This window comes from Tenrec ecaudatus, chromosome 16 (assembly GCF_050624435.1).
Source record: "Tenrec ecaudatus isolate mTenEca1 chromosome 16, mTenEca1.hap1, whole genome shotgun sequence".
Classification (NCBI taxonomy): Eukaryota; Metazoa; Chordata; class Mammalia; order Afrosoricida; family Tenrecidae; genus Tenrec; species Tenrec ecaudatus.
Genome location: NC_134545.1, coordinates 40,505,981 through 40,523,175, shown reverse-complemented (window position 1 = coordinate 40,523,175; position 17,195 = coordinate 40,505,981). Strand labels below are relative to the sequence as shown.

The 17,195-nt window shown below is 45.1% G+C and overlaps 1 protein-coding gene across 3 annotated transcripts in view; it reads right to left on the bottom strand.

Annotated features, from left to right (window-relative positions):
* Positions 1-17,195, bottom strand: part of DLG5 (discs large MAGUK scaffold protein 5) — a 183,263-nt gene that overhangs the window by 97,734 nt on the left and 68,334 nt on the right. For all 3 annotated transcript variants that reach the window (XM_075535107.1, XM_075535108.1, XM_075535106.1), the window contains exon 2: positions 12,637-12,705. In XM_075535107.1, the coding sequence (XP_075391222.1) occupies positions 12,637-12,705 (69 nt within the window). The remainder of the gene's footprint in view (positions 1-12,636; positions 12,706-17,195) is intronic.

Genomic DNA, 17,195 nt, shown 5'->3' with positions numbered 1-17,195 from the left:
TGTAAGGTAGAATTGAGGTCATAAGAGTGGGGGTAAGGAAGCACCAAAGAACTAGAGGAAAGTTGTGTGTTTCGTTGGTGCTATACTGCACCCTGACTGTCTCATCTTTTCCCTGTGACCCCTCTGAGAGAGGATGTCTGTCTACAGATGGGCTTTGGGTCTCCACTCCACACCTCTCTCCCCATTCACATTGGGTATGATTTTGTTCTGGGTCTTAGATGCCTGATACCTGATCCCATCGACACCTCGGGTATCAGGCATCAAAGAACAAAAAATCATATAATTGTGTGCTCACCTTCCTGATAGGATCGCTGAAAACAAATGGGTGCATAAGCAGAAATGGTGACAAAAGCTGATGGTGGCTGGCTATCAAAAGATATAGCATCTGGGGTCTTAAAGGCTGAAGGTAAACAAGCGACCTTCTAGCTCAGAAGCAACAAAGCCCACATGGGAAAAGCACACCAGCCTGTGTGATCACGAGGTGTCGAAGGGCTCACGTATCAGGCATCAAAGAACAAAAAAAATCAAATCATTGGGAATGAGGGGGAGTGCAGATTGGGGACTCAGACCCATCTGTAGGCAACTGGACATCCCCTTACAGAAGGGTCTCCGGGAGGAGACGATCCAGTCAGGGTGCAGTGTAGCACCAACAAAACATACAATTTTCCTCTAGTTCTTTAATGCTTCCTCCCCGCACTATCATGATCCCAATTCTACCTTACAAATCCGGCTAAACCAGAGGATGTACATTGGTACAGATAGCAACTGGAAACACGGCGAATCCAGGACAGATGATCCCTTCAGGACCAGTGCTGAGAGTGGCAATACCGGGAGGGTGGGGTTTAAAGGGGGAACCAATTACAAGGATCTACATATAACCTCCTCCCTGGGGTATGGACGAGAGAAAAGTGGGTAGAGAGAGATGTTGGACAGTGTAAGACATGACAAAACAGTAATAATTTATAAAATTATCAAGGGTTCATGAGGGAGGGAGGGAGGGAGGGATGGCAGGGAGGGAGGGGGAAAATATCTAGTGTCATTATTGATATGATGAGTTTTTCACCATCATTTCGATGCATGTATATTTTTGTGGTATTCATTTCTTTATTCTTCCTATACTTTTTTGCGGTTTTAAGTATGTTGATTTCTGGGTGGCAGTGTCTTGCAGGTTGACTCATAGGTTTGTCTACTATTGTTGTCTATTATATGTCCCTTAGTATTTTTTGCAATATTGGTTTTGTTTTTATGAATTTCTTTTAATTTCTCCTTATCTGTACAAACCTTTGTTTTACGCCATATTTGAGGGATACTTTTACTGGATATAAGATTCTTGGTTGCCAATTTTTCTTTAAGGCTTTTGTATATCACTCCATTTGCTTCTCTCTCTCTCTCTCTATCAGTTTTATTGACATATAATTCACATATCACATAATTAAATAGTTCAATCATGAAAGAGTTGCACAGTCATCATCACAATCAACTGTGGGCATTTTCTTCTTTCTTGTGCTCACCCTCCCCGCCATGTCCTCAAGATACCCCTCATCCGGTCTCCAAGGATTTGTATCCTGGATTTCACATGCAGATAAACATACAAAAACAAACAAACCATGACAACAACAAAACAAGATTAAAAACTCAATTGAAAAGAAAGCAGAAAATATCAAAAACTAGAATAAATTTTAAATAGGTCAAAGGAGATCAAATAATACGGTGTTAAATTGTAACCCAGCTGCATCTCTAATCATCTACTTTGCAGTGCACTCTCCCTGACAGCATGGCTACTCACATCTCTGGTCTGTGGTCCCACAGGATTCACGGGAGGCTTAATCCACACCTAATTCTCCTCCCTAATTTTTAAGAAACTGAAACAACCTAAAGATGGGTCAAAGGGGAGATGGAATGATGAGGTATTACATTTCCATTTGCTTCCTGCTTACATGGTTTCCTGAACATATTCTTATTGGCTTTCCTTTGTATGTGACTGTTCTTTTTCCCTAATGTTCTCAAGATTCCCTCCTTGTCCTTGATATGGGATGGTGTGAGGATGACACATCGCAGTATTTTTCTTTGGGGTATGTGCTGTTTTCTGCTCTTGATAAACTGTTAGAGACATTTCCTTCCAGCATTTCTTGTACTATTTTCTCTGTGGATTTTCTGTTTCTTCTTGTTCTAGAATCCCAATAAAATGTAAATTGTTGCTCTTATAGTATCCCAGCTAATTCTTAGGCTTTCTCCTTTACTCTCTCTCTCTTTTTTTAATTGTTCTCTTATCTGGGAGTTGAGAGATCTGTCTCCAAGCTTACTAATTCGAGTTTCCATTTCTCGAATTTTATTGCTCTGGTCTTTTATAGTGTTGCCTAACTCATATTATTCATCTTCTGAAAATCGATTTGGTGCAATTTTCTATGTTTACTGTTGTCCGCTCCAATTCTTTCTCCATCTGCTGAAAGAATTTGAACATCATTCTTCTGATTTCCTTTTCTAGTAGCTCTAGGCTCTTTACTCCCTCAAAACATTCCTTTGGATCTCAGTACTGTTCCACTGCTTGTGTCTTTTAAGTGAGAACGGAAATAAGAGAGAAGAAAGGGGGAAGGAGAGCGGGGGAAGTAGTTTGAAATACAGAAAAAGAAAAAAAAAGAAGGTAAAAAGCTGGCAGCTTGGGACATAATATATCAAAAGTAAACAACTATAAAATAAAAATTTAAATATATAAAAGAGGGAATATTATTCAGAAGAAAAGAAACACCAAAAAATGGTCCAGGAGAAGAGCGCTAAGAAAAAAAAGAAAAGTCAATCACAATGACTGCTGTCTAATTGGCCTGTCTCTAAAGGAATGGACTCCGGCTCCTACATTGAGAAGCTGGTTAAGGAGAAGCCACACAGCCAACGGTGCGTGGATAAAAGTGAAGAACACTGCAAGTGAGGATGTCAATCATGAAGCAACATGGAAATATCTTAAATAAAAGCTCAATGTTTTTTGTCAGGCATTATTTAATATTTTTCATTAATATTTTAAAACTTTCTTATAACATAATCTAGTTTTGTGTACTTGTTTTTATTGTTTTATTGTTCTAGTTTTATTCTTATTTATTCACTGAAATAATAAACAATTTTGGGGGGATATAGGGGTTTGTGGGGTTTTTTACTTATAAGGGTGATTAGGGCAGCAAACCATTTGTTAAATGATTCCACCACTGGGGGCCACCCTCCATTGTCAGTCGGTGTATGACTCAGGCTCAGTAACCTCCAAGGACTTAGAATGACATGAGCTAATGTGGAAAATTATCAGGACTCGAACAGAGTCACTGCAGCCTTGCCCATCTCCCAGACCTACACGTTCCACGAGAGCAGAGGTTCTCAACCTTCCTCATGCCGCGACCCTTTAATACAGTTCATCATGTTGTGGGGACCCCCCAACCATAACATTATTTTTATGCTACTTTACAACTGTAATTTTGCTACTGTTATGAATCCAGCGACCCCTGTGAACAGGTCATTCGACCCCCAAAGGGGTCTCGACCCACAGGTTGAGAACTGCTCATCTAGAATCTCACTCAGGCTGGGCTGAAGAAAGCTCAGACAAGAGTGATCATTTACATTCCACCACTCCTGCTGTCTGTAGCAACTCAAGTGCAAAAAGCTTTTTCTGATTCCTATCATCAGAATCAATTGCTCGTTCCCCTTAGCTACCCTACCGGCTCCTTTGTTTTAAATGGGGCATAATGATCAGCTGGTTACTTCTCTCCATTCCATGGCTAGATTAAGATTAGGGACCATGTATCACTTTGTTCCCCATGAACACTGGGCATGTATGTTTCATGAGAAAGAACAGTCTTTCCAAAGAGGGGCCCTGCTTCGACAGGAGAGACCAGGGAAAGTCAGAGGCACGGGGCATCCAGAGAGCATCCTGACTACATTTTCATCAACCAGAAGCTATACTTTCGAGCACACTTTATCACTTCCCAGATACACTCGGAAGTCCTTCAGCTCTTCAAACTGCCAATAAACTGAAGACCTCTCTATTCAGTAAGACACGGCTCCTAGTGCTTCAATCTGCATGAATTTAGGTCTCCCTTTACAAATGGAAAGGCGTGACATAGTAGATTAAGCAATGGGCTGCTAATCAGAAGTTCAAACCTACAAGTTGCTCCGCGGGATAAAGATGAGGCTTTCTGCTCTAATAGAGCCTGAGAAGGCCTTTAGAGCGGTTCTACATCGTCCTTTGCGGTCACTATGAGTTGAAATCAACTCATGGAAGTGAGTTTTATCTAACAGTTTCCCAAGAATGTCTCTTTTCCTTTAAACTTCCCCACTTCAAGGTACACATTTACGATGAATACTAAAGTTGTGTTAAGTTGTAAGCAGAGTCAAGCTGGACCTAAAATGGGAGAGCCCACTTGAGGACCTCCATCTTTCCAGGTGAGCTCACTAGACACGAGAATTAAAAGGTAACTTAGATTAGGATGAATGAGGAGGGGAAAATATCAATTGACAAACATCAATGGACTGAAATGACATGTATTTCATGGAAGCTGCACTGCCCAGTCTCTTGGCGGTCAAGGGATCCAATGACCCTTGCTCTGGGTGAATCTGCTTCACGAGGCCTCTTTAAAGCATTGAAAAACAGAGATGGGACTTTGAGGACTTAGTTGCAAGTGACCCAAGCCGTAGTATCTTCAATCACCTCCCATGTGCATGTGAAAGTTGGGCACTGTGATGGTATCTGGCTATCAAAAGAGATAGTGTCGGGTCTTAAAGGCTTGAAGGTGAACAAGCGGCCATCTAGCTCAGAAGCAACAAGCCCACATGGAAGAAGCACACCAGCCTGTGCGATCACGAGGTGCTAACGGGACCTGGTATAAGGCATCATGCAAAAAAAAATATATACCATAGTGAATGAAGGGGGAAGTGCAGAGTGGAGACCCAAAGCCCATTTGGAGATCCCCTCACAGAGGGGTTTAGGAGAGGAGATGGGTCAGTCAGGGTGCGATGTAGTACCGATGAAGAACACAGCTTTCCCCCAGATCCTGGATGCTTCCTCCCCACAACTACCATGATCCGAATTCTACCTTGCAGGACTGGATAGGGCAGAGGTTGTACACTGGTGCACATAGGAGCTGGAGGCACAGGGAATCCAGGGTGGATGATACCTTCAGGACCAGGGGTGTGAGGGGCGATACTGGGAGAGTAGAGGGTGAGTGAGTTGGAAAGGGGGAACCGATTACAAGGATCCACATGTAACCTCCTCCCTGGGAGAGGGACGGCAGAGAAGGGGGGTAAGGGAGACTCCGGATAGGGCACGATATGACAAAATAACAATCTATAAATTATCAAGGGCTCATGAGGGAGAGGGGAGCGGCGAGGGGGAGGGGTGAAGAGGACCTGATGCAAAGGGTTTAAGTGGAGAGCAAATGCTTTGAAAATGATTAGGGAAAAGAATGTACAGATGTGTTTTATACAATTGATGTATGTATATGTATGGATTGTGATAAGAGTTGTATGAGCCCCTAATGAAATGTAAAAAAAAAAAAGAAACTTGGGCACTGAATATTTACAGTATCTTGGGCTGCCAAAAGAACAAACAGATCTGTCTTGGAAGAAGTACAGTCAGGCTGCTCCTTAGAGGCAAGGATGTGAGATTTCATCTCCCGTACTTTAGACATGCTGTCAGAAGAGACCAGTCCCGGGAGAAGGACTTAGTAAAGTTGCGGGGCAGCGAAAAAGAGGGTGATCTAGACAAGGTGGATTGACACGGTGGCTGCAATGAACAAGTGTGAGAACTGGCACAGGACCAGGCAGTGTTTCATCCTGTAGCGCACAGGGTGGCTGTGAGTCAGAACTGACTTGACGGCACCGAACAACGATAACGTTAGCACTACCCAGTAAGGTTGAGGGCAGCCTACCAGAAGAGTGAAGTGACGAGGAGGGAGCCCTCGAGGAAGCCACGCGCGTTTAGTGATGAAGAGGTCAGAAAAGGTCTCAGGAGAACGCCAATGCCAGCTTTAAGATGAAAAACAACGTCATGTGAAGTTGTAAGCAGGGCCAAGCTGGAGGTCAGGTCTACAATGGGAGAGGCCACCTGAGGACTTCCAGCTGACCAGCTGAGCTCAGCAGGCTTAAGCTTCTGGGGGGAAGCTATCCCCAAGACTTCATCTGCAAGTTTCCTCTTCAGTTTCCTATAACTTACTGCCCCCCCCCAAATGGAGATTTAAGGGGTCATATTTTTATTATAGGGACCTTGATCTGGGCCTTTATCAAGTTCATGGAAGAATGCCAAATGAATAAAATTAGGCATTCCCCGTCATCATACCCTTATTCTGCCTTCTTTAGGAGGCGCTAGAGTGGCCCCCAAGCTGACTTCACATTCATTGCACGCCAATAAACTGGTTCAAACCAATCACACATTCTAGTGCCCTTGGCCAGGAATTAGGTCAGACCAGCCAATCCATCTCAAACTAGAGCAGGCATCTAATGCTCATTGCAGCATTATTCACAAGAGCAAAAGATAGAAACAACCCAAATGTCCGGCAATGGATGAACAGATAAGACATAAACAGCATATCCCAAACTATTGTGTTGTGGTGAATTGCCGGCAAGTTAGCCTTAATTCACGGTTATCCCATGCACAATCAAACACAATGCTACCTAGTCCTGGACCAGCCCCAGGATCAGTTGTAAACTGTCATGATCCACAGGGCTTTCCCTGGCTGGTTTTTGGAAGAAGATTATTAAACCCTTCTTTCTAGTTCAACTCAATCTGAACTCTCTGATTCATCAGAGCTGTTCAGCAGCACAGCAATATTCAACCTTGAAAGCACTATCCTGACTTAAAGAAGCCAAACACGCAAACACATGGCCATTGTATGATCCCACTTATGTGAAATATCTAAAAGAAGCAAATGAAAACTACATCGAGAACAATGTAGATTAGTTGTTACCAGGGCTGCATGCAGGAGTGGGGGTGGGGTGGGGTGGGGGCGGGGAGAGTTGAGTGCATGTTGTTGCATAATGGGTACTAGTTTCTGTTTAGGGTGACCAAAAACGTTTTGGAAATAAACTGTGGCGACAGAAGAACAGTATTGGGAATCTAACGAATGCCGTTAAATTGTGTACAAAAAATTATAGTTACCCACAATAAAAACAAAATGTTAAAAAGCCTCCAGCTGCAACACAAAGGGCTGCTAACACACACACTGCAGAACTCCTCTCAGCCTTCCGGCTGGCGGGGACGAGGTGTGGGAGTGGAGCTCACGAATCTGCACGGCTAGCAGGTGCGCCAGTGCCACCAGTCCACTGTGCTTAATAAGAGGAGAGGGACCTCTGTGCCGAGGGGCTGCTGGGAAGGCTTCTTTGCTCCTAAAGAGACACTAACCTGGGGAGTCACTACAAATATGTTTCTATCCTACTCTTGGTGAACCACGCCATGATGACCTTGGACACTAACCTTGCAGGAGCATGACATAACCCAGGGACGACACCAGGAGGACTTAACACAGAGGCCTGGCAGTATGAACTGAACCCTACCTCAAAGTGGCCTGCACCCTTGGACTAAGCACTGGGGAACTCAGGTGGGAGAGGAAGCAGAGAGTGGCCACCCCAGGTTGTGGAGGTGGTGGTCATTGGGCCATGGGGGGAACCCCCAGTTTGGTAGGTGTCCAAAGAAAAGGGGCCCAGAATAACCTATGTTTCATGCCTCAAGTCCCCCTCACAGTGACATGCAGGTTTTGATCTGTTGGGCAAAGATCTGAACTTGGAAGCATTAATCCAAGAAGATTCCCTCTGGCACCAATCCCCTTAGGGCAGCGGTTCTCAACCTGTGGGTCAGGACCCCTTTGGGAGTCGAATGACCCTTTCTTTCACGGGGGTAGCTTGATTCATAACAGTAGCAAAATTACAGTTATGAAGTAGCAACGAAAATGTTATGGTTGGGGGGGGGGGTCACCACACCTAGAGCAACAGCTCAAGTGTTTTCGCTCACGGTGGAACTGTCCTCACGTAGACCCTTTATACCGACAGTGTCCAGAGTGCTGGGTCACTGGAACAGCTGATGACGTTATCAGTGCAATGATTGACAATGTTGTACTTTTTTGTTTCTATGGAGAGTTCGTTTTCCTGTCTTGAGTTTGTTTAATTTTGTTTTGTTTGGGGTTGGTTGCTTTTGTTGTTGTAATTGGTCTTAAGGGGTTCTGATTTTGTCCTAATACAACCGATAAAGTAAACCTGACTCATGCAAATTCCATGGACAAGTGGATACATTCTGGGCTCCCACATAACTCAAGCCCCAATCCAAGAACAGTTCTGATAACATTGCCCTGCTCAATACTCACCTTTATGAAATAATCACCGGTGCTACAGCAGAGTGTGGTGAAGAAAGCAGCTGGTGCCTGGCTATTAACTGGAATAGGAGGGTGTACCCTCTCCAAAATGGCAAAAAGCTCCGCTCAGCAGAGCTTTCATAGTACACAATTTTCCCGCGGGGTGAGCATCAAGCAACTTGCTCTGCGTTAGTGCACCCAGTGGCAGTGCCCGGGAAGGTTCTCACTGGTCACAGTGAATTTTTCATAAAAGCAGTTTCACTCAAACCTTGTTTTTTATGATGGCCGATGTAAGAGAACAGCATAAGGCTGTGAATTTTTGTTTCCTGCTCAAGAAAAATGCCACAAAAACTGTTGTGATGTTGAACCCAGCTAACAAGAACAGCACTACGGGGAAAACTCAAGTGTGCGAGCGGTTCTCTTGTTTCAACAGGTGAAATGTCCATTGATGACAGACCTCATTCTGGACATCCATCAACTGCCCAAGCAGAAGCAAATGTCAACAAAATCCATGCACTTGTGCTCAAAGACCAAGGTCGGACCATAGAAGAGATGGGGGAGTTATCTGGACTATCTTGGAGCTCCGTTCGGCAAATGTTAACGGATAATTTGGGATTGAGAAGGGTCGCTGTGAAATTGGTGCCTCTGGTTCTGACTGAGCAGGACAGAGCATGGAGTATAAACACACTGTGCTTTGAAAGAACAGCTCTTGAGCAACACAGACTTTTTTCCAAGGTCATTACTGGTGATGCTGCTCTTACAACCCTGAAATCAAACACCAATCAAGCCAGTGGAAGACGCCATCATCACCTCACCTCCAAAAAACTCATCAAGTAAAATCAGAGATCAAGATGATGCTCATTTGCTTTTTGGGGTTTTTATGTGAGGGGACAGTGCATTTGGAGTCCGTCCACCAGGTAGGACTATTGATCAAGCTTTCTTTTTAGAGGTTCTGAAAAGGATGCATCACAGTGTCTAACAAAAAAGGCCTCATTTGGGGCAGACGGGGGACGGGTTTGCCACCACAGCAGTGCACCTGCTCCCACAGCCATCTCGGTGCGCCAGCTTTAGGCAAAAAACAGCATGTATCTCTTGCCTCACACACCTTACTCACCTGACCTTGCTCCGTGCAACTTCCCTTTTGTTTCTAAGAATGGAGAGAGACATGAAAGGGCATAGGACAGAAGGAAAAAACGAGGGAGGTGCTGTTAGCCATCCAGGTGAGTTTGAAAAATGTTTCCAAGAATGGAGTCACAGATTTGACAAATGGATTAAGTGTAATGGAGAGCATTTGAAGATGAGAAGGTTGTTTTGTAAAATTTTAAAAATAATTTGGATTAAAATTTCCAGGTTTATTGGAGTACCCCCACAGTATTTCTTGCTTGTTCCATGACAAAAATTTCTTCCCTGGCTTTTAAAATACCAGTAGTGGGTTTTTTTTAACTTTCTTACTCATTATTTGCATTTTTATCATTATATTATTATGATTTTATCCTTACCACTTTGTTGTTTATTGTTTCTGTTGGGCTTTCCAGTGTGTGAAGCAGCGAACGAGCAGATGCAGAGAAAACTATTGACGCCAGCATTTACAGGAGTGTGGGGGTGAGGAGTGGGAGACAGGGAGCGTGAGGGGACTTGGGAGCAAGCCTTGTAGGCGGGAGGGGGAGGGGGCACTAGATCTGATTGTGATTGCACAACTTATTTTTAAAATTATTTAACCATGAAAAAAATAGTTCTAAAATTGTGGGAAGGACTGTACAATTCTTCTTGATATGATTGAGTGATTTTATATGTGGATTATGTGCTAATAAAACTGTTAAGAAAAAAGGGGGGGGGGTCCTCTAAGTCCTCTGAGAGGCAGGAGGAGGGACCGCATTACCAGAAAGAGCCTAGGATTCCTGCACAGTGAGCCTCCTGGACCAGGATGCCACTGTGACATCAGGGAAGCAGCAGCAGAACCAGGTACCAGAACATGGAACGGAGTGATGGACTTCTCAATTTTTAAATCATTTTATTGGTGGCTAGTATAACTCTTATCACAATCCACACATACATACATTGTGTCAAGCACATTTGTACATTTGTTGCCATCATCAGTCTCAAAACATTTGCTTTCTGCTTGAGCCCTTGATATCAGCTCCTCATTGTTTCCCTCTTTCCCCGTCCCCTACCCAATGAACCCTTTATAATTTATAAATTATTATTTTGTCATATCTTACACTGTCCGATGTTTCCCTTCACCCACTTTTCTGTTATCTGTTCCCCAGGAAGGAGGTTATATGTAGATCCTCATAATCAGCCCCCTCTTTCTACCCCACCTTCCCTCTACCCTCCAGGTATCGCCACTCTCACTACTGGTCCTGAGGGGTTCATCTGCCCTGGATTCCCTTTGCTTCCAGTTCCTATCTGTACCAGTGGTCTAGCCAGATTTGTAAGGTAGAATTGGGATCATGATAGTGGGGGAAGGAAGCATTAAAGAACTAGAGGAAAATTGTACGTTTCGTCAGTGCTATACTACACCCAGACTGGCTCATCTCCTCCCCACGATCCTTCTGTAAGAGGATGTCCAGTTGCCTACAGATGGGCTTTGGGTCCTCACTCCACACTCCCCCTCATTCACAATGATATGATTTTTTGTTCCTTGATGCCTGATAACTGATCCCATCGACACCTCATGATCACACATGCTGGTGTACTTCTTCCATGTGGGCTTTGTTGCTTCTGAGCTAGATGGACGCTTGTTTACCTTCAAGCCTTTAAGACCCCAGACACTATATCTTTTGATAGCTGGGTACCATCAGCTTTCTTCACCACATTTGCTTATGCGCCCGCTTTGTCTTCAGTGGCTGTGTCGGGAAGGTGAGCATCATGGAATGCCAGTTTAATAGAACAAAGTGTTCTTGCATTGAGGGAGCACTCGAGTGGAGGACCAATAAATGGACTTCTCAATCCATGGACTTCTAAATCCATGTAAAACTGTGTGTGAGTGTTTTTTTGGGGGGGGTACTTCTGGGCACTTAAATGGGGCATCTGGGCTTACTGACTTGAACTGAACCTTCAGCTGAACGGTACGTCTTTTAAGCATTTGTTGGTATCCCTGTAAGAACTTTGCAACATGTCCTGATGAATAACTCCATCCTAAGCAATTTTCACTTGCCTTACAACCTGTTAGCTTCCTTAATCAACCCTTCAATCATGAATTTTGTCTGTGAGCTCTGGGTAACCACTCCAATAGATGGAAATAAATGGAAAAGTAGAAAATGCTAGTTTGGACCACACAAATGTTTCCTCCTACAGACCAGAAGGTCCATCATTCTGGGATCATGTCTTAGATGCTTGAAGAATTCAGTTCAGTGTTGGTAAAAGGTGTGCTCTGGCTAGTTCTGGAATCTCAGAAATAAGATTGCCCCTCTCTGATTTCAATTTCCCCATCTGTCTACACCAGGAGGGGAGTGGGAGAGGAGATTGTTATTGGACTCTGTAAACTCTCCTGACCCAAAACTCCAGGACTCACCACTGCAGGTATCTTTGATGGCCCAAACAAGACAACAGAAACCACCTTAGAAGTGTTAAATAGATATTCTCAAGTCAGTTCCAACTTATGAGCACCCCACCGGTGTCCAGAGTAGACTGTGCTCCATGGGGTTTCAGTGGCTGATTTTTCAGAAGTAGTCATCTGGCCCTGACTTCCAAGATGTCTTTTGGTGGACTTGATCTCCCACCTTTCAGTTAGCAGGCAAGTATGTTAAGCATTTACTCTACCCACCAATTCTAGAGACATAAAATTTAACATAGGGAACTGGCTACAGAGCGGCTAGAGGGCTGAGAGAGCATTTTTACCCTCCTGAAAGTATATTGTCAAAATATAACAGTATCTCACTTTATGGGCTTCTGCCCCAATGTGCAGAGACACATGTCCAATTCACCATAGCCTGGCTACTTCTGTCCCCATGGCAGCACACTGTCCTGTGGCTTTCTCTGCTTGCAGAGTCTCAAAGGGGATGACTCTCATGGACAGGTGTCGCAGAGTTCCTCCGAGACCAGTGATGGGATGGGGAAGTACAATAGGCTCACTGGGAAGTCTTACCCGCTGACCTGGTAAGAAAATTGCCAAATATGCGCCTCTCTACACCCCTTCAAACACCAGAGCCAGGCGTTTGTCTTCCTCCACTAATACTTGCTGTGCCGTGAGAAAACGTGAATGGTCTCAGTAGAAAAAGCACCCGTAAAGCAGCTAACAAATAAAGGCCAATATCCCACAGTCCCAACCCCGGCTACTGCCACGCACAGCAAGAGCAGAACGTAATATGGTGGTACTCACCCACGCTGCTGAGGGAACCACTACTCTCGGAGTCTGAAGGCATGATAGACAAGACACTGTACGTGGAACCTGGGGGCAGAAGGGAAGATCATTTGTTACTAAATCCTTTCACCCTGGGCCATGGGAGCAAGCACTGCAGCAGGGATGGAACTCCAGATTCAAGGAGCCGGCCGAGAAGGTGCAGGCAGCAAGGTGTGTGCCTCTCCGTGCCAGCACACGACGATTTCAATGTGCCAGGCCAGACACGTGGAAAGGAAAACCAAGCAAAAAACAAACTCCCTGCCATAGAGTCAAAACTGACTGGTTGCGACCCCGCAGGACAAGATAGAACTGCCCCTGTGAGTTTCTCACACTGTAAATGTTTACAGGAGGAGAAAGCCTCATCTTGATCCTGAGGAGCTGCTGGAAGTTTTGAGCTGCCAACCTTTCAGTTCGCAGTCCGATGCATACCCACTATGCCACCAGGGTTCCTCGTGAAGAGGAAAAGAGAAAAGAAACCAATTCACATCCATCTCAATCACTCAGGACCACTAAAATAAAGCCCCTTCTCTCTTGCTGTTAGATGGACTCCTTTCCTGGTACATGACGAAGGAAAGACAGGTTTGCTGAATTTCCAAAGTTAAAAACAGCCACAGACAAAAAGCCTGTTTCCCTTGCAGCTAAGCAGGGGAGGCTCTTACATCAGCAAGAAGCTGTGTCTGGGGAAAGCTGCCCCTCCTTGGTCTTCTCTTGAAGTTGCTGAGCTCCAGCAGTAAGGTGAACAAGGAGGACGACCAGTGCCTGAACCAAGACCAGCAACTCAGCCCCAGGTGGACCAGATCTCCTCTCCGGTTTGCCATCACCAAAACCGGTTCTGCTGCCACCCCTGCCTAGGTTGGGTGAGTTCTGCGTGGTTCAGAAACAGAAGGGGCCACAAAAGAGAGTCTGATCAGCTCGTTAAAGAGTGTCCCGGCCAACATTTATGCCCTGGAGATTAGAGGGTGAGATTGAGGCAGGCTTTAAGAGTCTCTTATTGTAGTCATTACTTTGAAAGAAGTGAACTTCTATTTACAGTGATCAGAAATTTGGCAACAATAATGGATTAAGTTTGCACATGATTAAAGTCACTGAAATGACTAAGGTATACACCTCAAAAATTGCATTAGAAAATGTTTGGTCATGTGACGTTAAGTCAAAAAGCAATGCTACCACAAGTGTGAACTTGAATGAAGGGGAAGGCAATATACAATAAGAGAGATGTGGGTGAAAAATGATTAAGGGATACTACTGGGAGGTTTTTAAGAGTTACAGGTAAGAGAGACAATATACACCCCGCCATGGACACGTGCACTGGCTTATAACAGCTTTGAGACTGAACGTGGAGATATACCCACAAATATACAGAGACTTGCGAAAGGATATTTGTATATGTGTATTTGCCTTTGCTCCAAATATATCCCTGAATACAGTAGAGCATCCAAACCAAACCAAACTCACTGCCATCTAGTCCATGCCAACTCCTGACCCTGCCGGACAGGGTGGAATGGCCCTGTGCATTTCTGAGATTGGAATTCCACGTGGAAGTAGAAAGGCCCTTCTTTCTCCCTGCAGCGATCCGTAGGACAGGGTAAAACTGCTCTCTGAGAGTTTCCAAGAGTATAATTCTTTATAGGATTAAAGCTCCATCTGTCTCCAAAGGAGTGACTGGTGGTTTTAAAGTGCTGACCTTGCAGAGAGTAAGCCATACGGGGGCAGGGGAGGTTATGAAAGCATTTAGACATAATCAAACACTTTAAGGGGATAAGCAGCTGGGTCTAGGACAGTGGTCCTCAGCCTTCGTAATGCCGGGACCCTTTATACAGTTCATGCTGTGCTGACCCCCAACCATCACATTATTTTTGTTGCTACTTTATAACCATAATTTTGCTACTGTTATGAATTGGGTGACCCCTGTGAAAGGGTCATTCAACCCCCAAAGGGGTCATGACCCACAAGTTGAGAAGCGCTGGTCTAGGGGCTCAGGATCATAGTCTTCGAGGCCACTAAGATCAACTGGCATAACCTAGGTCACAAAGAAAATGTTCTGCATTCTACTTTGGTGAATAGCAACTGGAGTCTTAAAAGCTGTGAGCAGACATCTAAGGGATAGCTATTGGTCTCCCTCCCTCTCCCGTGCAGAGGAAATAAGGATGAAAACCAAAAGACATAGGAAGCAGTTAGCCTAATGCAGCATATGGACACCAGACTCGGAAGACGGGAGAACTAGATGATGTCTGGCTACCACCAGCAATTGCGCTGAAAACGATCACACCAGAAGGACATAGATAGAGTGGGAGAAACATGTGGACCAGAACTCGGAACCTTGAAAAAGACCAGGCTTACTGGTTGAGTAAACGGATAGGCCCGTAGTAACCTAACCCTTCGGGTCTGTGACTCAACTCCCCCAGGATTAGAATAAGCACCCAGTTAAAATCAAAAGGGTAGGATTTACCCAAGGACGGGCTGTTAGAAAAGAGGACGAATGGGAACAGGCACCCCAGGGAGGAAGTGGTAACAACGGTACACGAACCAGACACATCATGGACAGGAAGGAGCAGTGCTCTGAAAGGCCCCTAGCACCGTAGCTCCTGGTTCCAGCACCAAGGCCACCCCCCTTGCTTGCACACTGTTCCGCGTACCTCACCAACTGTGCAAACGCCTGCCAGCTCAGGATCTGGGCCCAAACCACCTGGCCTCGAACTTAGCACTTACCAGCTATGTGACTGGGACCAAGTTGCTCACACTTCTTGCGCCTCATTTTCCAATCTGTGCGATAATGGTGGGTTATGAGGTCTAAGGAATCTGTAGGTGGGACAAAGGGCTAATGCACTTGGGCTCTAACCAGAAAGTTGATGGCTCAAGTCCCCCCAGAAGTACTTTGGAAGAAAAGCCTGGTCTACTTTCCAAAATGCTGCCACTGCAAACGCTACAGAGTGCAGAATTGCTCTGTTATATCTGGGTCACCATGTCTTAGAACTGACTTGTAGACTAAATGAAAAAAGATATGTAAAACCAGTCAAGTCCCTAAAATAGCAGTTATCAACCTGTGGGGTCACGCCCCCTTTGGGGGTCGAATTACCCTTTCACAGGGGTCACCCGATTCATAATAGTAGCAAAATTACAGTGATGAAGTAGCAATGAAAATAATGTTATGTTGGGGGGGTCACGACAGCATGAGGAATGGTATTAAAAGGTCACGGCATTAGGAAGGCAGAGAACCACTGCCCTAAAACAGAGTAGGCAGTGAATCTTTCTGCAGCCTCCTCAAGAAGGCAGGACATGAGACAGCCTCCACAGAGCACAAGTGATCCTGGCAGGTGACTGCCCGGCCTTTCCTCAATCTCTAGAAGCTATTACTGGTCCACAATTTTTCATTGTGTCACTTGTGTGTCCTTTGGTGCACCACTCACCAGAGTCAGCAGTCCTCTCCTTCTCCTGAGTGGTCTTTTCCGGGCATTAGCCCTGCGCCTCTGTTTCCTTCTCTTCCTCTCTCCTTCCACCGTTTTGTCCAGCTATAAAAAACGTCAAGTCATTCCCAGCCTCCCTCACTAGTTGTGGATTCAAGTAGAGCAAACCAGAGTGCTCAGCACAGGCTCAGCAAACTACTAGCCCTGCCGCTACTTTCTCAACCAGTGCTCCTAACTGTCTATACTTGGGTTAAACAGGCAGTCAGCCCCTAGCCACCTCAGAGGAGGAGCCAAAGCACCCAGAGTGCTCTGGACAAGACAACACCCCTTGATGAGCAAGTATGCCCCATGAAGGCAGTGTCCAATCATCCACCAAATGCTGACTCAACACTGCTATGGGTACCAGGGATGTACCTTGAACAAAATAGATTCCTCACCTTCATGACATTCACACAACTGTGTGTGTGTGAAATAAACCAATAAATACAAATTTTGCAAGGTGATAAGGGTTAAAAAAAAGAAGAAGAAGAATCCAGCAAAATGGAGATGATGATGTGCGGGGAGAGAGAGATGGGGAAATCATTATCTGAGCAGAGACTTGAAGGAAACCCAGAATGCTGGAAGGAGGTTGTTCCAGGGAGTGGAACAGCAAATGCAAGATCCCTGAGGTGAGCTCATGGAACAGCATGGAGGCAACGTGAACTGTAGGAGGGTGCAGAGTTAGGAGAACGGTTCCTCAGACCCTGGTGGGTCACCGGGAAGACACTGGACTTTACTCCAAGGGTGGAAGGTTTAGAGGAGAGGAAAGACACAGTCTAACTTACACTTTTACAGGATTACTGGCTGTTAAGCTGATGCTGACCACAGGTAGGGGAAGGCAGAAACGCAGAAATCAGAACAGTAACTGCAATCATCCCAAGGAATACTGTTGGTGGCTTGGGCCCAGGTGGTAACAGTGAGCTGGTGAGAAATGGCTGGATTTAGAGGTATATTTGGGAGGTAGAGCTGAAAAGATCTACCCATGGGGTAAATATGGAATCAAGAGAACAGAAAACTCAAATATGACACTGGGGTTCTTGGCTTGGTAACAAGAAGCACAGACTTGGTAGTTGACTCAGGAGGAGAAGCCTACAG